Here is a 26,806-nt window from a genome sequence, read left to right on the forward strand (position 1 = left end):
GGCAGGGCGGTGTGCGGGGTGGAAACTGCCTAAGTGTGGTGGAGCAGCTCTGATCTGCTGTGGGCAGAGCTGGCCTCTGGGCAACAGGCCCAACACTGAAGAGGCCACTCTGCCCCCTTTACTGCAGCCACTTACTGTTGAGGGAGGGGTGGTGTGGTTATGCCCAGATCTACTGCCCACTGAGTACCTGTGGGGACCAGAGGGTGCAGGGCTGTGTGGGCTGGGGCAGGAGCCTGTTACGGGGAAAAGTTGTGGGGGCAGGGGTAGGTGATGGAGGCTGAGGCCCAGGAGCCCTTGAATAAGGCCATGGAGAGCCTCAGTTCTTGGATCCAGCAGGATTCCTTTAGACTGGATTCTGATCTTTCAGTACAGATTTGTGCAGAGACTTGCATGGAAAATTGGTGGGGTTGGCAGGGAGGGAAAGAACAGGATGGGGATTCCAAGGCGTGTGCCAGCTGAGGCCGGCACAGGCTGGGGAAGTGGGCGAGGTGGCCTGCCTTGGCTGATGGCTGTGTGGTCTGAGGGGGCCAGCCAGGCTGAGTCACAGACAACCACCTTGCAGGACATCCGACTACTGGCTTCGGGCAAGGGGCCGCAGCGGGCAGCGGAGGTGGAACGGGACCTGGACAAGGCGGACAGCATGATCCGGCTGCTGTTCAATGACGTGCAGACCCTCAAGGATGGGCGGCACCCTCAGGGAGAGCAGATGTACCGCAGGTGGGGGCTCGCCTACTCCCCTTCCTTGGGCAGCCTGGCTGGGACAGCCTTGGACCTGTCTGACCACTGTGACTCCTCTGCTGCCCCAGGGTGTACCGTCTGCATGAGCGCCTGGTGGCCATCCGCACTGAGTACAACCTGCGCCTGAAGGCAGGCGTGGCTGCCCCTGTGACTCAGGTGACCCTGCAGACTACGCAGAGGCGCCCGGAGCTAGAAGACTCTACCCTGCGCTACCTGCAGGACCTGCTGTCCTGGGTGGAGGAGAACCAGCGCCGTGTGGACGGCGCTGAGTGGGGTGTGGACTTGCCTAGCGTGGAGGCACAACTGGGCAGCCACCGAGGCCTGCACCAGTCCATTGAGGAATTCCGGGCTAAGATTGAGCGGGCACGGAATGATGAGGTGGGCAGCACCCTGGGGTAGCCAGGGGTGATGGGCCAGGCCCTGGCGAGTGCAGGCCTCACCCCTGCTTGTCACCGTAGGCCCAGCTCCCCCCTGCCACCCGGGGTGCCTACCGTGACTGCCTGGGTCGACTGGACCTGCAGTATGCCAAGCTGCTGGTGAGTGGGCGCCAGGCCAGGGCCGTGGAGGTGGATGGGTGGCAGCTTGCAGGCACCCATCCTGCTTCCTTCCTGCCCACAGAACTCCTCCAAGGCCCGCCTCCGCGCCCTGGACAGCCTGCACGGCTTCGTGTCAGCGGCCACCAAGGAGTTAATGTGGCTAAACGAGAAGGAGGAGGAAGAGGTGGGCTTCGACTGGAGCGACCGCAATGCCAACATGGCTGCCAAGAAGGAGAGCTACTCGGTGAGGCAGCCTGACCTTCCAGAACCTCCCCCAGGTGCGCCTTGGGTAGCCAGTCAGGTCCGGCTCCAGGCTCCACAGCGGCTGGCGTGGCGCTTGGGTTGTGTTTGCTGGATGTTTCCGTCGGCGTTCTCACCAGTGGCTGGCTCAGATACCCAGCGCGCACGACTTAGAAGAGGAAGGGTTTTGTTGTAGAGATTTCGGTCCGTGTTAGGCCAGTGGCAGCTGCAGAGCTCGTGATGAGGCCCAGGAGGGGCAGCTGCCCTTAGTGCATGACAGCAGGAACTAGACGGACGGTGGAGAGCAAAGGCTGCAGCAGCCACACCCCAGGGGCCGCCCCCACCCGAGTCCGCCTCTGAACACTTGTCTAAACCTGAGGTGTTGGGTCATTGCAAGTCCGCACCACAGTCTGAGGCCACAGAGGCCAGCCTGGCCCTGACACTGACCCTGAGCTACCCCTTCACCAGGCCCTCATGCGCGAGTTGGAGCTGAAGGAGAAGAAAATCAAGGAGATTCAGAACACTGGAGACCGGCTGCTGCGGGAGGACCACCCTGCGCGGCCCACGGTGGAGGTGTGGCGGGCGGCCCCGTGGCGGGCCGGGGCGGGTGGGGGGCTGGGCCTGAGGACCCTTTGTCCCGCAGTCTTTCCAGGCGGCCCTGCAGACCCAGTGGAGTTGGATGCTGCAGCTGTGTTGCTGCATTGAGGCGCACTTGAAGGAGAATACTGCCTACTTCCAGGTGAGAACCGCGCCCTGTGGCCCTATGGCTCAGCTCAGCGGGCCGGCGCGGCCCCAGACTGCATGGCCGGTGTGTGGCCCTGGCAGCCTGCCCTTCCTTCGTTCCTGTACTCTGCTCCACTGAGCTGGGGCCAGAATCCTCCCCGGTCCTCAGGGGCTCTGCTCCCCCTTGCCTTTTGCTTTGGCTCTTCGATGGCACCAGGGCAGCTTGCCTAGGGCTCGGGACCCAGTCCCCCCGAGTGATTCCTCCTGCTACCCAGTTCTTCTCAGATGTGCGGGAGGCTGAGGAACAGCTGCAGAAGCTGCAGGAGATGCTGCGCAGGAAGTATAGCTGTGACCGCTCCATCACCGTCACCCGGCTTGAGGATCTGCTGCAGGATGCTCAGGTGAGCAGGGTGGGCGGGCATGGGTCAGGCCATCCTGCAGTGTGGACGGCTCCCGGGCCTGGGCCTGGGGGAGGGCCAGCCGGGCTGAGGAGGCCCGATCGGGGAGGGAGTGCGGTCATCTACGAGGCTGGTAGGTGGCTGGCAAGGGCCTACATAGATGCCTGTCCGTGGATGTCGGTAGCCCTTGGTCACTCACAGGTGGGCATTGGTTTTCTGGTCACCATGTCTAGAGCAGGCAGTTTGTAGGATTTTGAAGGGCTGAGCAAGAGCTGGGCATGGTGTGTACCCCCTCTGAGCAGTGCTGTGAGTGGGAGGGGAGGAGGGAGAAGAGGCTGGTTCTGTGGTCTGCAAGGGCTGGGACCTCAGCGACAGGCTCTCTGTGAAAGAGTGGGAGAGGTACGGTGGCTCCAGGGTGGGGGCTGACCACAGCCTTGGCAGTCCACAGAGAGGTGGACAAAAGGAAGTGGGTGACCTGCCAAAAGGGAGTGGAGGGGGCAGGGCATCACAGGCCGGGTGTAAAGCACCCCTTATCTTAGAGGACGTAGTGGGTGACGGTCTAGGGTAGGGGTGGGACCCACTCTGAATTCCAGAGGAGGGTTGGTGGGATCTGCTTGAAGGCCATACTTCCTGTCTCCAGGTGCCTCACTGCCAACATTAGGAAGGTCCCACATAGCTGCCCCCTTAGCCTGGGGCTGCTTGCTGCTAGCTGGGCCTGGACACTGGCCCCTGAGCTGTCCCTTTCCACAGGACGAGAAGGAGCAGCTGAACGAGTACAAGGGGCACCTCTCGGGCCTGGCCAAGCGGGCCAAGGCCATCGTCCGGCTGAAGCCCCGCAACCCAGCCTTCCCCATTCGAGGCCACGTGCCCCTGTTGGCTGTGTGTGACTACAAGCAGGTGGAGGTGAGAGCTGGACCAGGACGCTCCGTGGAGGGACGAGTGGGGGTGTGGCGTGGCCGCATGGCCCCTGACACTGGCTCTCTCAGGTGACCGTGCACAAGGGTGACCAGTGCCAGCTGGTGGGCCCGGCACAGCCATCCCACTGGAAGGTGCTCAGCAGCTCTGGCAGCGAGGCCGCTGTGCCCTCCGTGTGCTTCCTTGTTCCTCCGCCCAACCAGGAGGCCCAAGAGGCCGTCACCAGGTGGGTGGCCACGGGGTCCGCAGCTGGAGGGGCGTGGGTGTGGCCTCGGCCGCCTCTGACCCTCGCTCTGACCTGGCAGGCTGGACGCCCAGCACCAGGCCCTCCTTGCACTATGGCACCAGCTGCACGTGGACATGAAGAGCCTTCTGGCCTGGCAGAGCCTCAGCCGCGACGTGCAGCTCATCCGGTCCTGGTCCCTGGTCACGGTACAACTGCCCCTGGCCATGGGCACCCTGGAGATGAAGGGGCATGGTGTCTTGGGGCAACTGCCATTGTTGCTGTCGCCGCGTGCTCACCTTTGTATGCCTCCCCAGTTCCGCACGCTGAAGCCAGAGGAACAGCGCCAAGCCCTGCGTAGCCTGGAGCTGCACTACCAGGCCTTTCTGCGCGACAGTCAGGACGCTGGCGGCTTCGGGCCCGAGGACCGGCTGGTGGCGGAGCGAGAGTACGGCTCCTGTAGCCGCCACTACCAGCAGCTGCTACAGAGCCTGGAGCAGGGTAGGGCCCGGGGGCCAGGGTGGGGGAGGCGGGCAGTGCGTCAAGCAGCCAAGTGACCAGAACGTGCCCGCAGGTGAGCAGGAGGAGTCTCGGTGTCAGCGCTGCATCTCGGAGCTCAAGGATATCCGGCTTCAGCTGGAGGCCTGTGAGACTCGCACTGTGCATCGGCTGCGGCTGCCACTGGACAAGGAGCCTGCGCGGGAGTGCGCCCAGCGCATCGCTGAGCAGCAGGCAGGCACCCACTCCGCCCCTCTGTTCCTCTTCCCACCCTTGCTTGCGCCCCACCTGCGCCTTGGGCTCTGCCGGTCAGCGTGACCCTGTTCTCTGTTCTGTCTCTTCAGAAAGCCCAGGCCGAGGTGGAGGGGCTGGGCAAGGGGGTTGCCCGGCTCTCTGCTGAGGCTGAGAAGGTCCTGGCCCTGCCCGAGCCGTCCCCTGCCGTCCCCACTCTGCGCTCAGAGCTGGAGCTGACCCTTGGCAAGCTGGAGCAAGTCCGCAGTTTGTCCGCCATCTACCTGGAGAAGTGAGTGAGCCTGTGCAGGTTGAGGGCTGGGCTGGAGTCTTCTACGATGAAGGCTGTGGCGCCTTCACAGGAAAGGAAGGAGTGAGGGATGAGTTTGGGGCTGGAGATGTGAGCTTGGGCCAGCATGGCAGCTGCGGAGGTGGCAAGAGGAGTTGAGGACCTGGTATACTTTGGAGGTGGTGTGTTTGGGGCGGAGGAGGAGAGCAGCTTGGGAGCGGAGGTGCTGCTCTCTGCTGTAGGGAGACTGGGAGTCAGGCCCTGGGGAGGCAGTGGGCAGCCCGTCTGCCAGGAGAAGTCAGAGCAGCTCAGGTTGGGGCCGATGGGAGTGCAGATAGACGGAGGACCTCAGAGGAACCCTGGCTCCCAGCGTCAGAGGGCAGGCGGGCGGGGGCGGAACACTAGGCTAGCAGGGTCAGAGGGAGGGGAGGGCATTAGTGACTGACAGGGGAGTGGGGATTAAGACCTGGGAGGAGCCAGATGTGGTGGCACACTTGTAATCCCAGCGCTTGGCAGGCTGAGACAGGAGGATCACAGGCTCGAAACCAGCCTCAGCAGCTTAGTGAGGCTCTCAGCAGCTTAGTGAGACCCTGTTTCCAAATAAAATATAAAATACGTGTGGGGGTGTGTCCCAGAGGTAGAAGAAGACCTGGGAGGAGCAGTTGGGGTAGAGACAGTGTGTGAGACAGTGTGGGACAGGGACAGAGCGGAGCGCTCAGAGCATGCAGGCTCCTGCCAGGCCCCGCCCTCCGGCTCCACCCCACCCCACTCCCAGCTGCAAGGTTTCTTCTATTGTTTCTTTGCTGTTTATTTCAGCATATTTTAATTCAGGCGCATGAAAGTTAGTGTATTCATGTAGATTAACTTTAAATGAGAACTCTCTTATTTGTCCTGGAGTGAACCCTTGGCATTTAATTTTTTTTTTTTTTTTTGGTGGTACTGGGGTTCCTGGAAGCCCTTCTATCTCCGGACTACACTCCCAGATCTATTTTTACATTTTTTTTTTATTTGGAAACAGGGTCTCCTAAGCCAGCGCGCGCGGCTGGCTTCGAACCTGCGCGATCCTCCTGTCTCTGCCTCCCAAGCGCGGGGATTACAAGCGTGCGCCACCACGCCCGGCCTTGGCATTTAATTTTGATATTGATTGGTTACTATCACGTTGCAAACAACACATCTACAACTGTAAACAACTTAATTCTGGTGTTTATTACTTACCATGTACTGCAAATAATACATCTACCCTCCCACCCTTTACTCACAAAATTCAATATACCGCTTGGAGGAAACACTGGTGCCATCCACAAAAGGCCGAGGACTGCGCCCAGGGGCCCCATCTGCCCAGGGCCTCGGAGTATGCTGCACCAGCTGGAGCACCCCCCTCTTAGGTCGTCAGCTGGACATGGAGCACCCCCAGCCCCTCTGCCCAAGTCTCTGCCCTTTTCCCTGAAGCCTGTGACTGGGGTCAGCTGGCTAGCAGGGTTCCAGCCAGGATGAGTCCAGAGGCTCCCTGGGCTCTAGTTACACATCAGACTTGCTGCTGGGGCCCACCCTGCCCTGGCTCTGAGCCCTCCCTTCCCCGCACTGTAGGCTCAAGACGATCAGCCTGGTGATCCGCAGCACTCAGGGGGCAGAGGAGGTGCTCAAGGCTCATGAGGAGCAGCTCAAGGAGGCCCAGGCTGTGCCTGCCACCCTCCCAGAGCTGGAGGCCACCAAGGCCTCACTAAAGGTACCGTGGTGGGGCTCGTACTCGCTGGGAGCCGGGAAGCAGCAGAGGTCCCAGCTGAAACGGCACCGCGTTCTTGTGCCCAATAGAAGCTCCGATCCCAGGCCGAAGCCCAGCAGCCGGTGTTTGATGCCCTGCGGGACGAGCTGCGCGGGGCGGAGGAGGTGGGCGAGCGGCTGCAGCAGCGGCATGGCGAGCGTGACGTGGAGGTGGAGCGCTGGCGGGAGCGGGTCACCCTGCTGCTGGAGCGCTGGCAGGCAGTGCTGGCCCAGACCGACGTGCGGCAGCGTGAGCTCGAGCAGCTGGGCCGCCAGCTGCGCTACTACCGTGAGAGCGCAGAGCCCCTGAGTGCCTGGCTGCAGGATGCCAAGCGGCGGCAAGAGCAGATCCAGGCTGTCCCCATGGCCAACAGCCAGGCTGTGCGCGAGCAGCTGCGGCAGGAGAAGGTGGGCCCGGGAGTGAGGCATCGGGGACAGGGGTGTGTCCAGTCACTGTCTGTGCTGACCGTTCTCCCCTCTCAGGCCCTGCTAGAAGAGATTGAGCGCTATGGTGAGAAGGTTGAAGAGTGCCAGAAATTTGCCAAGCAGTACATCAATGCCATTAAGGTAAGGTGCCCAAGGCCCGTGCCAAGACCCACCTTCTGCGCCATACCTCCCTGGGGCAAAGTCTACAGGAAGCCAGGCGTGGTGGCGCACGCTTATAATCCCAGCATTCAGGAGGCTGAGATAGGAGGATCGCGGTTCGCAGACAGCCTCAGCTACTTAGCGAGGCCCTTTGCAACTCAGTGAGACCCTGTTTCAAAATAAAGAATAGCCGGGCGTGGTGGCGCACGCTTGTAATCCCCGTGCTTGGGAGGCGGAGACAGGAGGATCGCGCAGGTTCGAAGCCAGCCATGCTGGCGTAAGAGACCCTGTTTCAAAAATATAAAATAGGTCTGGGAGTGTAGCCCGGAGGAAGAAGGGCTTCCAGGAACCCCAGTACCACCAAAAAAAAAAAAAAAAAAAAGAATAAAAAATAGGGCTGGGGGTGTCGCTCAGAGGTAGAATGTCCCTGGGTTCCACCCCTGGTACTGAAAAAAAGTCTATAGGGGGCAGGCGCAGGCAACCAGGGGGCCGAGTTGGCGGCTAGTGAGTGTGTCTCCCTCTTCCCCGGCCCAGGACTATGAGCTCCAGCTGGTCACATATAAGGCACAACTTGAGCCCGTGGCCTCCCCTGCCAAGAAGCCCAAGGTCCAGTCTGGATCAGAGAGCGTCATCCAGGAGGTAGGATGGGGCAGTTCGAGCCTATCGTGTCGGGGGCTGGGTGGGTCTCTTGGGGTTTCAGCTCTCGGCAGCGCTCACCGTCCCTCCCTCCTCTCCCAGTATGTGGACCTGCGGACACGTTACAGTGAGCTGACCACGCTCACCAGCCAGTACGTGAAGTTTATCAGCGAGACGCTGCGGCGCATGGAGGAGGAGGAGGTACGGCCGGGCTGTGTGGCTGGGCTGGGGGAGGCACCCCCACTGCCCATAGGGCCTGCCTGAGTCAACTTATGCAGCTCCCGACACCCCGCCGCCTGGTGCCGCCCCTCCCCCAGCACGGCTGCCCAGGCTGCCCCACTGTGCGCGTCTCGGCCTGGCGCTCCGCTCTCCTCCCTGGTGGCTGGTGCCTCCTCTCTCTGTCGGCGAGCGTTCCCACCCGCGTCCCACTGGCTCTCGTGCGCGTTCTTCCTGGGCACTCGGTCGGTTCTGCCCTTGGAGCTCGGAAGACTGGGGTGTTAGGTCCAGGGGGCTAGAGAGGGGCCTCCCAAGGTACCTGGGCCAGGCGGGGGCCCACCTGACTTGGCTCTGATTTCTTCCCCCTAGCGGGGCACCTGGCTGCTGGGCCTGCCTGTGGCCTTCACCCTTCACTGCTCGGGTCTGCCAGGCTGTGGGGTCTGTCCCTTTGTCCCTCCTCTGGCCACCTCACCCTGCCTACCCTGCTGGGCTTTGGGAATGGCCCCTGTGAGGGAAAGAGAGAGAGGGCCTGTGGTGGAAGGCAAGCCTGCCAGGGTCCGGCGGAGCTCAGGCAGGACATGGGGGTGTGCGCGGCTTGCAGGTCCAGCGAGCCTCCTGCTTTGCCCTCTCTCTTTCTCCCTGTCCGTCTGTCTCCATCGCCTATCTGCGGGAAGAGGGGAGGATGCCTGGGCCTCCTTCCCCAGGCTGGTGAGCACGTTGGGGCTGGCTGCACTCGCTGCCTGAGTGCTCTGGGTGGGTGCACGCTGACCCTTGGCCAGGCTGGGACATCTGTCCTTCCTGATCCCCCGCACCGCGCTGTCCAGTGCACTGTGGTGGTACCGTGTCATGGGAGTGCCTGGCGCCCACCCTACGCTCACGGTCTCTCTGGTTCTCTTCCTCCCTCTGCCGTGGCCACAGAGGCTGGCCGAGCAACAGCGGGCAGAGGAGCGGGAGCGCCTGGCCGAGGTGGAAGCTGCGCTGGAGAAGCAGCGGCAGCTGGCCGAGGCGCATGCCCAGGCCAAGGCTCAGGCGGAGCTGGAGGCCCAAGAACTGCAGCGGCGCATGCAGGAGGAAGTGGCCCGTCGGGAGGAGGTGGCGGTGGACGCTCAGCAGCAGAAGCGCAGCGTCCAGGAGGAGCTGCAGCACCTGAGGCAGAGCTCGGAGGCTGAGCTCCAGGCCAAGTCCCGGCAGGTGGAGGCGGCAGAACGCAGCCGGCTGCGCATCGAGGAGGAAATCCGCGTGGTGCGCCTGCAGCTGGAGACTACGGAGCGCCAGCGCAGCGGGGCCGAGGACGAGCTGCAGGCCCTGCGCGCACGCGCGGAGGAAGCGGAGGCGCAGAAGCGGCAGGCGCAGGAGGAGGCTGAGCGCCTGCGGAGGCAGGTGCAGGACGAGAGCCAGCGCAAGCGGCAGGCGGAGGCGGAGCTGGCCCTGCGCGTGAAGGCTGAGGCCGAGGCAGCCCGGGAGAAGCAGCGGGCCATGCAGGCCCTGGAGGAGCTGCGGCTGCAGGCGGAGGAGGCAGAGCGACAGCTGCGGCAGGCGGAGGTAGAGCGGGCACGCCAAGTGCAGGTCGCCCTGGAGTCGGCGCAGCGCAGCGCAGAGGTGGAGCTGCAGAGCAAGCGGGCCTCCTTCGCGGAGAAGACAGCGCAGCTGGAGCGCACCCTGCAGGAGGAGCACGTGGCAGTGGCCCAACTGCGGGAGGAGGCCGAGCGGCGGGCGCAGCAGCAGGCCGAGGCTGAGCGCGCCCGCGAGGAGGCCGAGCGGGAGCTGGAACGTTGGCAGCTCAAGGCCAACGAGGCACTGCGGCTGCGGCTACAGGCCGAGGAGGTGGCGCAGCAGAAGAGCCTGGCGCAGGCCGAAGCCGAGAAGCAGAAAGAGGAGGCGGAGCGCGAGGCGCGGCGGCGTGGCAAGGCGGAGGAGCAGGCCGTGCGGCAGCGGGAGCTAGCTGAGCAGGAGCTGGAGAAGCAGCGGCAGCTGGCGGAGGGCACCGCACAGCAACGCCTGGCGGCAGAGCAGGAGCTGATCCGCCTGCGGGCTGAGACCGAGCAGGGGGAGCAGCAGCGGCAGCTGCTGGAGGAGGAGCTGGCCCGACTGCAGCATGAGGCGGCCGCGGCCACGCAGAAGCGCCAGGAGCTAGAGGCCGAGCTGGCCAAGGTGCGGGCGGAGATGGAGGTTCTGCTAGCTAGTAAGGCGCGCGCCGAGGAAGAGTCTCGCTCCACCAGTGAGAAGTCCAAGCAGAGGCTGGAGGCAGAGGCCGGCCGCTTCCGAGAGCTGGCGGAGGAGGCCGCCCGCCTTCGTGCCTTGGCTGAGGAGGCCAAGCGGCAGCGGCAGCTGGCCGAGGAGGACGCAGCACGCCAGCGGGCTGAGGCAGAGCGGGTGCTCGCTGAGAAGCTGGCCGCCATCAGCGAGGCCACGCGGCTGAAGACAGAGGCGGAGATCGCGCTCAAGGAGAAGGAGGCGGAGAACGAGCGCCTGCGGAGGCTGGCTGAAGACGAGGCTTTCCAGCGGCGGCGGCTGGAGGAGCAGGCGGCGCAGCACAAGGCCGACATCGAGGAGCGCCTGGCTCAGCTGCGCAAGGCATCGGAGAGCGAGCTGGAGCGGCAGAAGGGGCTGGTGGAGGATACGCTGCGGCAGCGGCGGCTGGTGGAAGAGGAGATCCTCGCGCTGAAGGTGAGCTTTGAGAAGGCGGCCGCAGGCAAGGCGGAACTGGAGCTGGAGCTGGGGCGCATCCGCAGCAGTGCCGAGGACACGCTGCGCAGCAAGGAGCAGGCCGAGCTGGAGGCTGCTCGGCAGCGGCAGCTGGCAGCTGAGGAGGAGCAGCGCCGCCGCGAGGCTGAGGAGCGTGTGCAGAAGAGCCTGGCAGCTGAGGAGGAGGCCACGCGGCAGCGCAAGGCTGCCCTAGAGGAAGTGGACCGGCTCAAGGCCAAAGTGGAGGAGGCCCGGCGCCTGCGGGAGCGAGCAGAGCAGGAGTCCGCACGGCAGCTGCAGCTGGCCCAGCAGGCCGCCCAGAAGCGACTGCAGGCCGAGGAGAAGGCGCACGCCTTTGTGGTGCAGCAGCGGGAGCAGGAGCTGCAGGAGACGCTGCAGCAGGAGCAGAGCATGCTGGAGCGGCTGCGAGGCGAGGCGGAGGCCGCGCGGCGAGCAGCCGAGGAGGCGGAGGAGGCCCGGGACCAGGCTGAGCGTGAGGCAGCACAGTCCCGGCGCCAGGTGGAGGAAGCGGAGAGGTTGAAGCAGTCCGCGGAGGAGCAGGCGCAGGCCCGGGCACAAGCCCAGGCAGCAGCAGAGAAGCTGCGCAAGGAAGCCGAGCAGGAGGCGGCACGGCGGGGCCAGGCAGAGCAGGCTGCTTTGCGGCAGAAGCAGGCAGCTGATGCGGAAATGGAGAAGCATAAGAAGTTTGCGGAGCAGACGCTGCGGCAGAAGGCCCAGGTGGAGCAGGAACTGACAACGCTGCGGCTGCAGCTGGAGGAGACTGACCACCAGAAAAGCATCCTGGACGAGGAGCTACAGCGGCTGAAGGAAGAGGTGACAGAGGCGGCCCGCCAGCGCAGCCAGGTGGAGGAGGAGCTCTTCTCCGTGCGTGTGCAGATGGAGGAGCTGGGGAAGCTCAAGGCACGCATTGAGGCCGAGAACCGCGCACTCATCCTTCGGGACAAGGACAACACGCAGCGCTTCCTGGAGGAGGAGGCCGAGAAGATGAAGCAGGTGGCAGAGGAGGCCGCACGGCTGAGTGTGGCGGCCCAGGAGGCAGCTCGCCTGCGGCAGCTCGCCGAGGAAGACCTAGCGCAGCAGCGGGCCCTGGCGGAGAAGATGCTGAAGGAGAAGATGCAGGCGGTACAGGAGGCCACAAGGCTCAAGGCTGAGGCAGAGCTGCTGCAGCAGCAGAAAGAGCTCGCGCAGGAGCAGGCCCGGCGGCTGCAGGAGGACAAGGAGCAGATGGCTCAGCAGCTGGCGCAGGAGACGCAGGGCTTCCAGCAGACCCTGGAGGCCGAGCGGCAGCGCCAGTTGGAGATGAGCGCAGAGGCCGAGCGCCTCAAGCTGCGCATGGCCGAGATGAGCCGGGCCCAGGCCCGCGCCGAGGAGGATGCCCAGCGCTTCCGGAAGCAGGCTGAGGAGATTGGTGAGAAGCTGCACCGCACGGAGCTCGCCACACAGGAGAAAGTGACGCTGGTGCAGACGCTTGAGATCCAGCGGCAGCAGAGCGATCAGGATGCCGAGCGCCTGCGGGAGGCCATCGCTGAGCTGGAGCGTGAGAAGGAGAAGCTCAAGCAGGAGGCCAAGTTGCTGCAGCTCAAGTCTGAGGAGGTAGCGCCCTCGCTCCGCACGGGCAGGCAGGCGGGGTGGGAGGCCTGTCTTTGGGTGGGTGGTGGGTGTTACCATGGTCCCTGACCGCTGCCCACCCCCTCCCTGCCTCTCACAGATGCAGACGGTACAGCAGGAGCAGAGGCTGCAGGAGACACAGGCCCTGCAGCAGAGCTTCATCTCGGAGAAGGACAGCTTGCTGCAGCGGGAGCGCTTCATCGAGCAGGAGAAGGCCAAGCTAGAGCAGCTGTTCCAGGATGAGGTGGCCAAGGCGCAGCAGCTCCGGGAAGAGCAGCAGCGGCAGCAGCAGCAGATGGAGCAAGAGAAGCAGCAGCTGGTGGCCAGCATGGAGGAGGCCCGGCGGCGGCAGAGGGAGGCAGAGGAGGGCGTGCGGCGCAAGCAGGAGGAGCTGCAGCACCTGGAGCAGCAGCGCCAGCAGCAGGAGCAGCTTCTGGCTGAGGAGAACCGGAGGCTGCGTGAACGGCTGCAGCGCCTGGAGGAGGAGCACCGGGCCGCGCTCGCGCACTCGGAGGAGGTCGCCGCCTCTCAGGCCGCCGCGGCGAAGGCCTTGCCCAATGGCCGAGACGCACCAGATGGCCCGGCCGTGGAGGCGGAACCTGAGCACACCTTTGAGGGCTTGCGGCAGAAGGTGCCGGCTCAGCGGCTGCAGGAGGCAGGCATCCTGAGCACAGAGGAGTTGCAGCGGTTGGCACAGGGCCACACTACAGTGGCCGAGCTCTCGAGGCGGGAGGATGTGCACCGATACCTGCAGGGCCGCAGCAGCATCGCGGGGCTGCTGCTGAAGCCCACCAATGAGAAGCTAAGTGTCTATGCAGCCCTGCAGAGACAGCTGCTGAGCCCCGGCACCGCGCTCATCCTGCTCGAGGCCCAGGCAGCCTCAGGCTTCCTCCTGGATCCTGTGCGTAACCGGCGGCTGACTGTCAACGAGGCTGTGAAGGAGGGCGTTGTGGGCCCTGAGCTACACCACAAGCTCCTGTCAGCCGAGCGCGCTGTCACCGGCTATAAGGACCCTTACACTGGGGAGCAGATCTCGCTCTTCCAGGCCATGCAGAAGGACCTCATCGTGAGGGACCACGGCATCCGCCTGCTGGAGGCCCAGATCGCCACGGGCGGCATCATCGACCCCGTGCACAGCCACCGCCTGCCCGTGGACGTGGCCTACCAGCGCGGCTACTTCGACGAGGAGATGAGCCGTGTCCTGTCGGACCCCAGCGACGACACCAAGGGCTTCTTCGACCCCAACACGCATGAGAACCTCACGTACCTGCAGCTGCTGGAGCGCTGCGTGGAGGACCCCGAGACGGGCCTGCGCCTCCTGCCGCTCACAGACAAGGCCGCCAAGGGTGGTGAGCTGGTCTACACCGACTCAGAGGCCCGCGATGTCTTCGAGAAGGCCACCGTGTCTGCGCCGTTCGGCAGGTTCCAGGGCAAGACGGTGACCATCTGGGAGATCATCAACTCGGAATACTTCACGGCCGAGCAGAGACGGGACTTGCTGCGGCAGTTCCGCACGGGCCGCATCACTGTGGAGAAAATCATCAAGATAGTTATCACTGTGGTGGAGGAGCATGAGCGGAAGGGCCAGCTCTGCTTCGAGGGCCTGCGCGCCCTGGTGCCTGCTGCTGAGCTGCTGGAAAGTGGCGTCATCAATCGGGACCTCTACCGGCAGCTGCAGCAGGGCCAGCGCTCGGTGCGAGAGGTGGCCGAGGTAGACGCGGTGCGGCGGGCCCTGCGGGGTGCCAACGTCATCGCGGGCGTGTGGCTGGAGGAGGCGGGGCAGAAGCTGAGCATCTACGAGGCACTGAAGAAAGACCTGCTGCAGCCAGACGTGGCCATAGCCTTGCTGGAGGCCCAGGCCGGCACCGGGCACATAATCGACCCTGCGACGAGTGCCCGGCTCTCTGTGGACGAGGCGGTACGTGCTGGCCTGGTGGGCCCGGAGCTGCACGAGCGGCTGCTGTCGGCTGAGAAGGCCGTGACGGGCTACAGGGACCCCTACTCGGGACAGAGTGCCTCTCTTTTCCAGGCCCTGAAGAAGGGCCTCATACCCCGGGAGCAGGGCCTGCGCCTGTTGGATGCCCAGCTGTCCACAGGTGGCATCATAGACCCCACCAAGAGCCACCGTGTGCCCCTGGACGTTGCCTACGCACGGGGCCACCTGGACAAGGAGACCAGCCGGGCCCTGTCGGCGCCCAGGGAGGACGCCAAGGTCTACCTCGACCCCCGCACCCGCGAGCCAGTCACCTATGGCCAGCTCCAGCAGCAGTGCCGGCCTGACCAGCTGACGGGGCTGAGCCTGCTGCCGCTCTCAGAAAAGGCTGCCCGGGCCCAGCGGGAGGAGATCTACTCTGAGGCCCAGGCCCGCGAGACACTGGAGAAGGCGACGGTGGAAGTTCCCGTGGGCGGCTTCCAGGGCAGGACGGTGACAGCATGGGAGCTCATCAGCTCTGAGTACTTCACAGAAGAGCAGCGGCGGGAACTGCTGCGGCAGCTACGCACAGGCAAGGTGACCGTGGAAAAGGTCATCAAGATCCTTATCACCATTGTGGAGGAGGTGGAGACCCAGCGGCAGGAGCGGCTGTCCTTCACTGGCCTCCGTGCCCCGGTGCCAGCCAGCGAGCTCCTGGCTGCCAGGGTCCTCAGCAAGGCCCAGTTCGAGCAGCTCAAGGATGGCAGGACGTCGGTCAAGGACCTCTCAGAGGTGGGCTCCGTGCGGACACTGCTGCAGGGCAGTGGCTGCCTGGCCGGCATCTACCTGGAAGACTCCAAGGAGAAAGTGACTATCTACGAGGCTATGCGCCGGGGCCTGCTCAGACCCAGCACCGCCACACTCCTGCTGGAGGCCCAGGCAGCTACCGGCTTCCTGGTGGACCCTGTGCGTAACCAGCGCCTGTACGTCCATGAGGCCGTGAAGGCAGGCGTCGTGGGCCCCGAGCTGCACGAGAAGCTGTTGTCCGCTGAGAAAGCCGTCACTGGCTATAAGGACCCCTACTCAGGCAGCACCATCTCACTCTTCCAGGCCATGAAGAAGGGCCTGGTTCTCAGGGAGCACGGCATCCGCCTGCTGGAGGCCCAGGTCGCCACGGGCGGCATCATCGACCCCGTGCACAGCCACCGCCTGCCCGTGGACGTGGCCTACCAGCGCGGCTACTTCGACGAGGAGATGAGCCGCGTCCTGGCGGACCCCAGCGACGACACCAAGGGCTTCTTCGACCCCAACACGCACGAGAACCTCACGTACCTTCAGCTGCTGGAGCGCTGCGTGGAGGACCCCGAGACGGGCCTGCGCCTCCTGCCGCTGAAAGGGGCGGAGAAGGCCGAGGTGGTGGAGACCACACAGGTGTATACCGAGGAGGAGACGCGGAGGGCATTTGAGGAGACACAGATCGACATCCCCGGTGGCGGCAGCCACGGCGGCTCCACCATGTCCCTGTGGGAGGTGATGCAGTCAAACTTAATCCCGGAGGATCAGCGGGCCCGACTCATGGCTGACTTCCAGGCTGGCCGCGTCACCAAGGAGCGCATGATCATCATCATCATTGAGATCATAGAGAAGACCGAGATTATCAGGCAGCAGAACCTGGCTTCCTACGACTACGTGCGCCGCCGCCTCACCGCTGAGGACCTGTACGAGGCCCGGATCATCTCCCTCGAGACCTACAACCTGCTTCGGGAAGGCACCAAGAGCCTCCGTGAGGTCCTGGAGGCAGAGTCCGCCTGGCGCTACCTCTATGGCACAGGTGCCGTGGCGGGCATCTACCTGCCTGGCTCTAGGCAGACGCTGACCATCTACCAGGCTCTCAAGAAGGGACTGCTCAGTGCCGAGGTGGCTCGCCTGCTGCTGGAGGCACAGGCAGCCACAGGCTTCTTGCTGGACCCGGTGAAGGGCGAGCGGCTGACCGTGGACGAGGCTGTGCGGAAGGGCCTGGTAGGCCCTGAGCTGCATGACCGGCTGCTCTCGGCAGAGCGGGCTGTTACCGGCTACCGGGACCCCTACACCGAACAGACCATCTCACTCTTCCAGGCCATGAAGAAGGAGCTGATCCCCGCCGAGGAGGCCCTGCGGCTGCTAGATGCCCAGCTGGCCACAGGAGGCATCGTGGACCCCCGCCTGGGCTTCCATCTCCCGCTGGAGGTGGCCTACCAGCGTGGCTTCCTCAACAAGGACACGCACGACCAGCTCTCAGAGCCCAGCGAGGTACGCAGCTACACCGACCCCTCCACCGACGAGCGCCTCAGCTACACGCAGCTGCTCAAGAGGTGCCGCCACGACGAGAAAAGCGGCCAGATGCTGCTGCCGCTCTCGGACACCCGCAGGCTGACCTTCCGTGGCCTGCGCAAGCAGATCACCGTGGAGGAGCTGGTGCGCTCACAGATCATGGACGAGGCCACGGCGCTGCAGCTGCAGGAGGGTCTGACTTCAATTGAGGAGGTCACCAAGAACCTACAGAAGTTCCTCGAGGGCACAAGCTGCATCGCTGGTGTTTTCGTTGATGCCACCAAGGAGCGGCTCTCAGTGTACCAGGCCATGAAGAAAGGCATCATCCGCCCTGGCACGGCCTTCGAGCTCCTGGAGGCACAGGCGGCCACCGGCTATGTCATCGACCCCATCAAGGGGCTCAAGTTGACTGTGGAGGAGGCCGTGCGGATGGGCATCGTGGGTCCTGAGTTCAAGGACAAGCTGCTGTCGGCTGAGCGTGCAGTCACCGGCTACAAGGACCCCTACTCTGGGAAGCTCATCTCCCTCTTCCAGGCCATGAAGAAAGGCCTGATCCTGAAGGACCATGGCATCCGCCTGCTGGAGGCCCAGATCGCCACAGGTGGCATCATCGACCCTGAGGAGAGCCACCGGCTGCCTGTGGAGGTGGCCTACAAGCGCGGCCTCTTTGACGAGGAGATGAACGAGATCCTGACTGACCCCTCTGACGACACCAAGGGCTTCTTCGATCCCAACACAGAGGAGAATCTCACCTACCTGCAGCTGATGGAGCGCTGCATTACTGACCCCCAGACTGGCCTGTGCCTCCTGCCACTGAAGGAGAAGAAGCGGGAGCGGAAGACATCCTCCAAGTCCTCTGTGCGCAAGCGCCGTGTGGTGATCGTGGACCCTGAGACGGGCAAGGAGATGTCCGTGTATGAGGCCTACCGCAAGGGCCTCATTGACCACCAGACCTACCTGGAGCTGTCTGAGCAGGAGTGTGAGTGGGAAGAGATCACCATCTCCTCCTCAGACGGCGTGGTCAAGTCCATGATCATTGACCGCCGCTCGGGCCGCCAGTATGACATCGATGATGCCATTTCCAAGAACCTCATTGACCGCTCGGCGCTGGACCAGTACCGCTCCGGCACGCTCTCTATCACTGAGTTCGCTGACATGCTCTCAGGCAATGTGGGCGGCTTTCGCTCCCGCTCCTCCTCCGTGGGCTCCTCCTCCTCCTACCCCATCAGCCCCGCTGTCTCCAGGACCCAGCTGGCCTCCTGGTCCGACCCCACCGAAGAGACGGGCCCCGTGGCCGGCATCCTGGACACGGAGACTCTGGAGAAGGTGTCCATCACGGAGGCCATGCACCGCAACCTGGTCGACAACATCACCGGGCAGCGGCTGCTGGAGGCGCAGGCCTGTACCGGGGGCATCATTGACCCCAGCACTGGCGAGCGCTTCCCCGTCACCGAGGCGGTCAACAAGGGCCTCGTGGACAAGATCATGGTGGACCGCATCAACCTGGCCCAGAAGGCCTTCTGTGGCTTTGAGGACCCACGCACCAAGACCAAGATGTCAGCCGCCCAGGCCCTGAAGAAAGGCTGGCTGTACTACGAGGCGGGCCAGCGCTTCCTAGAGGTGCAGTACTTGACAGGCGGCCTGATCGAGCCCGACACGCCAGGCCGTGTGCCCCTCGACGAGGCCCTGCAGCGTGGCACCGTGGACGCCCGCACAGCCCAGAAGCTGCGCGATGTCAGTGCCTACTCCAAGTACCTCACCTGCCCTAAGACCAAGCTCAAGATCTCCTACAAGGACGCGCTGGACCGGAGCATGGTGGAGGAGGGCACAGGGCTGCGGCTGCTGGAGGCGGCTGCCCAGTCCAGCAAGGGCTACTACAGCCCCTACAGCGTCAGCGGCTCCGGTTCCACGGCCGGCTCCCGCACCGGCTCGCGCACCGGCTCCCGGGCCGGCTCCCGCCGAGGCAGCTTTGATGCCACTGGCTCTGGTTTCTCCATGACCTTCTCGTCTTCCTCCTACTCTTCCTCAGGCTATGGCCGCCGCTATGCCTCGGGGCCCCTGGCCTCCATGGGGGGCTCTGAGTCTGCAGTGGCCTGACCCTTGCCTGCACCCCGCTCTCCTGCTCTGCATGTGGCCAGGCTCCCCATCACGCACTGGGGGCTTTCTTAATGTTTAAAGATGTCTTCCTCCCAAGTGGTGCCTAAAGTTTAACCAAAAAGACCAGACTAACACATTGATACGTATCTGCTGTCTAGACAGCCTATATCCCAGGGGAGGCCCCAGCCCCACTGACCCCCCACCCGGGTCTCCCCACGCCCTTCTGCCTGCGACTCGCCACAGCCAGGTGCCTTGGAGGGTTTGGAGCCGGCTGCAGCCGTCCCTCCGTCTCCCCTTGGGGGTTCTCTCTGGGCGAGGCCCTGAGCCCTGTGCGCGGACCCTGCTGGATGGACACCTGCCATTCCTTGCTGCTCAGGGCAGCTGGGCTAGTCCTGACTAGAGAGGGTCCTTCGTCCTGGGCTTCCATCCTGGGCCAGCATTTTCTTCCCAGCCTCTTTCTCGGACCGACCCACCCACTTGTCGGGTCTTGCTGGTGAGGGAAGTGTTCCAAGCCAGCCACCTCTTCCAGCCTGCCCAGAGAAGCCCCTTCCCCATGGGAAGATGAGGGTGCAGTCTGCAGAGGCAGTGGGCCAGGCAGGCCCAGCCCTCTGCCCACTCCTCTGCTGCCGTCAGAGCTCTGCGCCCTCCTGCGCCCACACCACCCTCCCAAGGCCCTGGCCTCTGGCTCAGCCTCCGGCCCTCAGCTCCCCATAAGTGCCTTCTGTGTCCTTCCTCTCACCCAGTCCCCAAGGCCCCAGGCCAGGGCGGGAATAGACAGACATTCTGGCTGGCAGAGTCAGGCCCCCGTGGGCCTGTGAGCTCCTGAGCTGTGGAAGCCATTCCTGGGCTGTCCACTTGGATCCAGGAAGCACCAGCCCCTCCGTGGCCTGGGACCCTGGCTGGGCTGTGTGCCAACCCAGGGCCCACAGGGCCCTCCTCCCTCCCGTCCTCCAGCCTCTGGCCTTGACGCCCCCGCCTTTACCTTCTGACTGAGCTTTGCATGTCCCACTAACCTGGGCTGGCGGCCGGCGGAGGTGCCAGGCAGAACACTAACCTGACCATGGGTGGGGCCCTGCGGCGCCTGCCCCTCAATAAAGCAATTCCAACCTTACTGTGGCTCCCGCTTGTGTTTGGGTGCTGGGTTCAGCCCTGCGTCGAGGTGGGGTGGATAGCTAAGCCACTGCATCCTGGCCGGGATAGCGGTGGGGCCTCAAAGACACCGGCCTGAGGCTGGAGGTCATGGGCAAGAAAACCCTCATGGGGGCTGGAGAGCGGACGCGTGGCCGGGCAGGGTGCAGGGGGAGGCAGGCAGGGCCACTCGCAGGTGGCCAGCAGGGGCCTGCTGCTGGCCAGGTGGTGACCTGCCGCCCAGCGTCTCTGCGTGCGGTGGCACATGAGGTCCTTCTGAGGTGGGCTCTTACACACACCGCTGCTGGCCATTGGCTGTGTCCCTGCCTCCCCGGCAGCAGTGTGACCTCTGGTGAAGTTGGCTCCTGTTGGCTAGGGAGAGCTGTCCAGAGGAGGTGAGCCTCAGCAGCCATCAGCACACCAGGTCCGCCAGCCTCCGCAGCCCGCTGTCCTCTCGGGTTGAGGTCAGTAAGCGCAAACCGAGTGGCTCCAGGACTCTGGTGGGTTGCAGCCTCAGGAAGGCTCGCCCAAGCGGGCGAGTGGTGAACAGCCCACTGCAGCCCCTGGCCCGGCTCCTCATTCTGTCTCTGTCCTTGGCCTGCGGGGCCAGGAGGTGCAGCCCCCAGGTGAGTCTCAGTCCTTTCTGCTGGTGAGTAGAGTGGGAACTCTCAAGATAGACATAAAATAAAACTGTGGTGGAATTCAGAGGTAGAATTTCCCTGAGTTCAATCTTCAGTGCCAAAGGAAGGAATGGAGGGGAGGGGTTGCTTCAAAATATACATATCCCAAATAATAAAACTGCAATGGGAGATAGGCAAAACCATAATTTTTTAAAATAATGTTTTTATTAGTGCACTGTATTCATACATCATAATGGGATAAAAAAATACTTTTGTAGACATACATGCACACATCTCCCAGTTAGCCCCTACCCAATCCCCACCCCGTTCCCTCCCCATCCCTCCTTCCCATGCTTGGCTTAGTGGTTGACATCTAGTATTATAGCAATTTATCCAAAATTAACAATGATAATCTCACATAACAGTTTCATTTGTCTGATACCAAGCTTTTGATGACTTAATGATAACATTTCAATATTTCTTTTTGCTTTCTTTCTTACCAGAGAATATTTTTTCTTTTCTTTTTTTTAGGTGAAACTATCATACATTTATTTATTTATTTTTCAGAAAAAAATCTATCCTAATATGGAATATGGACTCTAGATACCCAAAATGATCTCAAAAAAGAACAATACTAGAAGATGTATATTTTCTGATTTCAAACCATATAAAGCTACAATAATTGAAACAGTGTAGTATTGTTATAAAGGCAGATATATAAACCATTGGAGTTAAATAAAAGCCTAGAGATAAATTCTTCCCTATATTGTCAAGTTATTTTTGACAAGGTTTCCATGAACATTTGGTGAAGGAAATAATAATCTTTTAACTAGATATTGTTGAAAAATAATAATTACATGAAAAAGAATAAAATTGGACCCTTACCTAACACCATATACAAATATTAACTCAAAATAGATAAAAGACCTAAATATAAATCTTAAGACTATAAACTTTTAGAAGAAAATCTGAGTCATAAAACCTCGCAACACTGAAATTGGCAGTGATTTCTTGGATATGATTTCAATGGCACAGGCAACAGAAGGGTAAACAAACTCCCTAAAGAATAGAAAAAATTGTATATCCAAAGACAATGTAAACAGAGTTAAAAGGTACTGATAGAAGGGGATAAAATATTTCCAAATGCTATATCTGAAGGTATATTAATATTCCAACTAGAAATCCTAAAAATTAACAACAATAAAAGCAAACAATACAATTTAGAGATAGGTAAAAGACTAACATAAATAATGAATCTCCACAGATAACCAATCTTAGTTGTCTGTTGGGTAGAAAATCTTGTTTCTCTGATTCTGGTGTTGTGTTACCTATTTTTTCTTTGTAGTTAATCTCTTTGAGTATTTTCTCTAGCGCTGGTTTTGAAGACATAAATTCCTTCAGTTTCTGTTTGTCATGGAAGCTTCTTATTTCCCCATCTAATTTGATAGAAAGTTTTGCTGGGTAGGAAATTTTTGGCTGGAAGTTGTTTTCTTTCAGAGTTTGGAATATGTTACTCCAAGCCCTTCTGGCTCTCATGACTTGGTTTGGGAAGTCTGGAGTGATTCTAATTGGTTTGCCTCTGAATGTCACTTGGCCCTTTGTTTTTGTTGCCTTTAAGATTCTCTGCTTGGCTTCCACATTGGTCATTTTGACAATTATGTGGCGTGGGGATCCTCTTCTCCGATCCTGTCTAAATGGAGTTCTGTAAGTTTCCTGGACCTGTGTATCGACCTCTTGCTCTATGTTTGGAAAATTTTCTGCTATTACTTCCTTGAAGAGATTGTTGATCCCTTTGGTTTCACCTTCTTTTCCCTCCTCTATTCCAATTATTCTTAGGTTAATTGTCTTAAAATGGGCCCATATTTCTTCAATGTCAGATTCCTGCTGTCGGATATTTTTTCTAGATTAGAAACTATGCGTTCATTTTTTGAATGATCATCTTCTAAGAGCGAGATTCTATTCTCCATGTGATCTAATCGGTTGTTTGTACTTTGAATTGAGGCCTTTACTTCATTAATTGCATCCTTTATCTCTCTTTGGCTCTCTTTGAATTCTTTTTGAAACACCTCTATTATTTCTACAGTTATTTTCCTGATTTGATCTTCTAGAGATCTCTGAATTTCTGTTTTGTCAGGTTCTGATGTTGTGGGGTTGTGGGCATTCATTGCTCCATTGTTATTCCTCTTTACCATGATTTCAGAAGTTTGTGCCTTCTCTGGGTTCTTCCTTTGGGTCACTATGACTTCACTTAAGGTGCTCTGGATCTCGAGTCTGTGGTATCTCAGTCCCCACTACTCCTTTACTGGGTTGTATCACAGAGTCTCAGACCCAGGGAGTCGATAGAGGCTGCTTTAAACTATGGGTGGTGCCAGGTTGCACGTTCTCCTATGGTGTGATATCTCTGCCACCGCCACTCCCCCACTGGGTCAAGTCCCTGGGAGTGCAGTACTGGGATTTCTCCTCTATGGGCCACAATTTGACTCACTGCTGTTGAGTGCGCCGATGGAGCTGTAGTGGACTCGGTGAATTCTCTGCTGCTGCCGCCGGAGGCAGTATGGCGCCGCTGCCATGCCCTCAGCCATGAGGCTGGCGTATTTCTTTTCTGGTTTTGAGCTTCGCTCTGATTCCCTGCAGGGTGTGCTGAACCCAGCCCCTGGGAGCTTTAGACGCTCCCTGCACTGAAAAATCTGCCGAATTCTGCCCGGCTGTTACACAGCGGCTCACCTCGGCTCGCTGTCCGCCACTCCTCTCTGGAACCTGGTGGGCTGTTGAGTACGTTGGTCTAGTGCCATCCGGTAAATTTGCCGCTGCTGCTGGCAGTAAGGCGCTGCTGCCACGTCCTCAGGCGTAAGGCCAGCATATCTCCTCTGTGGCTCTGAGCTCCGTTCTGAGTTCCCCTCCTCTCTGGGGCCTGGTGCTGCAAGGGAAGATGGCACGCCGCTCCGCTCCACACCGCGGCTCCGGCCACAGCACTGCAGTCTGGTTTCTTTCTGGTGTCTCATTTTTCCAGCCCTCTTTTTCTCTGTCCCTTGTAATTAAATTTTTTGTTTCTCTGCTGATGGTGCATTTGTTTTTCTGGCTAGGAAAGGTGCTGATTTTGTGGTAATAGAGATTGGTTGTTCGGCAAAACCATAATTTAAAGTTTTTTTTTTTTCAGTACTGGAGATGGAACCCAGAGACATTCTACCTCTGAGCTATAACACCAGCCCTATTTTTTATTCTTTATTTTGAAACAGGGTCTCACTAACTTGCAGAGGGCCTCACTAAGTAGCTGAGGCTGGCCATGAACCTGTGATCCTCCTGTCTCAGCCTCCCACTTAGATTACATGGTGCACCACCGTCCCCAGTTTTTTTTTTTTTTTTTTTTTTTTTTTTTTTAGTACTGTGGATGGAACCCAGGGGCATGGGCATTCTACCTCCGAGCTACACCCCAGCCCTATTTTTTTAAATTCTTTTCTTTTTTGTGTGGTGGTACTGGGGGTTGAACTCAGAGGCTTTCTACCTCCAGGCTATACTCCCAGACCTATTTTATATTTTATTTGGAAACAGGGTCTCGCTAAGTTGCTGAGAGCCTCACTAAGTAGCTGAGGCTGGCTTCGAACCTGCACGATCCTCCTGTCTCCGCCTCCCAAGCAGGGGATTACAAACCACCACCACACCCGCCTGGCTGCCTGTGTCCTTTTGATTGTCATGGAGCAGAACTTGGATCTGGACATGGGAGGTGGGTTGGGTGTCTGTGTTCAGAAACTCATTCTCAGAGCTCCCTGAAGCTTTTCCTGGCCAGCCACACTGGTAAAATAAACAGACCTAAACTCAGAGAGCATATAGAAATCTTGAACATTTATTATGTGAGTCTTGTTCCACATTTATAAAACTCTCTACCCAGTGACCTGAACCTGTGATCCTCCTGTCTCAGCCTCATTTATAAAACACTCCACCCAGTGACACCAGAATATGTTATTTTCAAATGCTCACAGAATATTTGTTAAGCTAAACTGGAATCTAGGTCATAAAATAAGTATCAGCAATTTTTAAAAATTCAAGTTGGCCAGGCATGGTGGCGCATGCTTGTAATCCTAGTATTTGGGAGGCTGGGACAGGAGGATCCCATGTTCCCGGCCAGCCTCAGCAGCTTAGTGAGGCTCTCGGAAACTTAGTAAGACCTGTTTCAAAATAAAATGTAGCGGAGCATGGTGGTGCACATTTGTAATCCCAAGTACTTGGGAGGCTGAGACAGGAGGATCCGAGTTTGTGGCCAGCCTCAGCCACTTTGTGAGGTCCTCTGCAACTTACACCCTGTTTCAAAATAAAGAATAATAAAAGGCTGGGGTGTTGCTCAAAGGTAGAATGCCCCTGGGTTCCATCCCTAGTACCACAAAAAAAAAAAAAAAAGAAAAAGAAAAATACAAAAAATAGGGCTGGGGGTGCAGCTCGGAGGTAGAATGCCTCTGGGTTCCATCCGGAAAGTCCCTGAGTATTTGGAGACTAAAGTATTTCTAAATAATTTATGGGTCAAAGAAAAAAAGGGGAGAATTGGAGAGTATTTCAAACTGAATAAAAACAAAAACAACATTCTTAAAGCTCGAGAGATACAGCCACTGTAGTGCCTAATGAGACATTTGTAGCTTTTAGCACTGGGGCGGTTTAGGAAGAGAAATCATGAACCAGCGGCCTCAGCCTAAGAACCAGAAAAAGAGGACAGATGAAACATTAAGAAGTAACAAGCCGGGCGTGGTGGGCACGCTTGTAATCCCAGCATTCGGGAGGCTGAGACAGGAGGATCTGGGCTCCCAGCCAGCAGCCTCAGCCATTTTGTGAAGCCCTCTACAACTTAGACTCTCCTTTCTTTCTTTCTTTCTTTCTTTCTTTCTTTCTTTCTTTCTTTCTTTCTTCCTTTCTTCCTTTCTTCCTTTCTTCCTTTCTTTCTTTTCTTTTTTTTTTTTTTTGTAGTACTGGGTTTCCTGGAAACCCTTCTACCGGGCTATACTCCCAGACCTATTTCATATTTTTATTTGGAAACAGGGTCTCTTAAGCCAGTGAGGCTGGCTTCGAACCAGCACGATCCTCCTGTCTCTGCCTCCCAAGTGCAGGGATTACAAGCGTGTGCCACCATGCCTGGCTAGACCCTGTTTCAAAATAAAGAATAAAAAGTAGGACTGAGCCAGGAGTGGTGGCGCACACTTGTAATCCTCGCGCTTGGGGGGCTGAGACAGGAGGATTGCACAGGTTCGAAGCCAGCCTCAGCTACTTAGTGAGGCTCTCAGCAACTTAGTGAGACCCTGTTTCTAATAAAATATAAAATAGGTCTGGGAGTATAGCCCGGTGGTAGAAAGCCCCTGGGTTCCATCCCCAATGCCACCAAAAAAATAAAAAATAAAAAAAAGTAGGACTGAGGGTATAGCTCGAAGGTAGAATGCCCCTGGGATCCAGCTTAGTACTGCAAAAAAAAAAAAAAAAAAAAAAGAAAAGAAAGAACAGATCAGAGCAGGAATCGTGAAAGAAGAAACATAAAAACAATGGGAGAATCAATTAAACAAAGATAACCTTGAGACAACATTAGTAAATCTCTAACCAACTGGCCAGCAAAAAAAAAAAAAAAAAAAAAAAAAGATAGGTACACAAATCGCCATACCAGGAGTTGGTGTTTGTGAAACTGGGGCCTAACTAAGTGGCTGAAGCTCTCTGCAACTTTACCAATTACCAATAAATAAGTGAAAAATAGTAACAATAAAGTAGATGTTATTAACTTTTGCATCAACAAATTCAATAACCCGCCCACTTTCCTACAAATGGCATAGTTTGTTCTTTATGGTGAGTAAAATTGCATCGTGTGCGTAGACCGCAGCGCCGTAACCCAGTCCTCTGTTGACAGACGCCGAGGCTGCGCCGTCGTCCGGCTCCTGTGAACTGTGCGGCTCTACACGTGGCCTGCGTGGGTCACTAGGACGTTCTGACTTCAGTTCATTTGGAAAGATGCCCAGGAGTGGTCTAGCTGGACCATCCTGTTTCCATTCCCAGTGTTTGGAGGAATTATTTTAGTTTTTGCTTTTTTTTTGTGTGTGTGGTACTGGGGATGGAACCCATGGGCTTTCTACCTCCAGGCTACACTCCCAGACCTATTTTATATTTTATTTGGAAACAGGATCTTGCTAAGTAGCTCAGGCTGGTTTTGAACCTGCATGGTCCTCCTGTTTAGCGCCACCACACCCGGCTTAGTTTCTGCTTATCTTAGATGGTTCTTATATCTCCATCAATTTTGAAAGATATATTTGCAGGATATAGTGATTTTGTTTGGAAGTTGTTTTCTTTCTGGGCTTGGAGTACATTTCCAGCCCTCATGGCTTTCAGAATTTGAGTTGAGAAATCTGGAGTGAACCTAGCTGGGCATGTTGGCACATGGTGGTAATCCCAGTATTTGGAAGGCTGAGACAGAAGG

The 26,806-nt window shown here is 58.9% G+C and overlaps 1 protein-coding gene across 13 annotated transcripts in view; it reads left to right on the top strand.

Annotated features, from left to right (window-relative positions):
- The window catches only part of PLEC (plectin), a gene marked incomplete at both ends in the record, with an annotated part of 57,478 nt that extends 38,856 nt beyond the window's left edge, over positions 1-18,622 (top strand). For 12 of the 13 annotated variants that reach the window (XM_080694429.1, XM_080694430.1, XM_080694422.1 and 9 more), the window contains 20 exons: positions 563-717; positions 807-1,116; positions 1,197-1,274; positions 1,357-1,518; positions 1,983-2,087; positions 2,158-2,253; positions 2,513-2,638; positions 3,386-3,538; positions 3,622-3,776; positions 3,856-3,982; positions 4,091-4,274; positions 4,348-4,505; positions 4,616-4,794; positions 6,379-6,517; positions 6,604-6,960; positions 7,036-7,119; positions 7,672-7,776; positions 7,876-7,974; positions 8,908-12,288; positions 12,404-18,622. In XM_080694429.1, the coding sequence (XP_080550555.1) occupies positions 563-717; positions 807-1,116; positions 1,197-1,274; positions 1,357-1,518; positions 1,983-2,087; positions 2,158-2,253; positions 2,513-2,638; positions 3,386-3,538; positions 3,622-3,776; positions 3,856-3,982; positions 4,091-4,274; positions 4,348-4,505; positions 4,616-4,794; positions 6,379-6,517; positions 6,604-6,960; positions 7,036-7,119; positions 7,672-7,776; positions 7,876-7,974; positions 8,908-12,288; positions 12,404-18,622 (12,372 nt within the window). The remainder of the gene's footprint in view (positions 1-562; positions 718-806; positions 1,117-1,196; positions 1,275-1,356; positions 1,519-1,982; positions 2,088-2,157; positions 2,254-2,512; positions 2,639-3,385; positions 3,539-3,621; positions 3,777-3,855; positions 3,983-4,090; positions 4,275-4,347; positions 4,506-4,615; positions 4,795-6,378; positions 6,518-6,603; positions 6,961-7,035; positions 7,120-7,671; positions 7,777-7,875; positions 7,975-8,907; positions 12,289-12,403) is intronic. The other variant, XM_080694425.1, reaches the window with a different exon arrangement.
- Positions 18,623-26,806: the final 8,184 nt, after the last annotated feature.

The sequence above is a fragment of the Muscardinus avellanarius genome (genome assembly GCF_963383645.1).
Source record: "Muscardinus avellanarius genome assembly, chromosome: 4".
Classification (NCBI taxonomy): Eukaryota; Metazoa; Chordata; class Mammalia; order Rodentia; family Gliridae; genus Muscardinus; species Muscardinus avellanarius.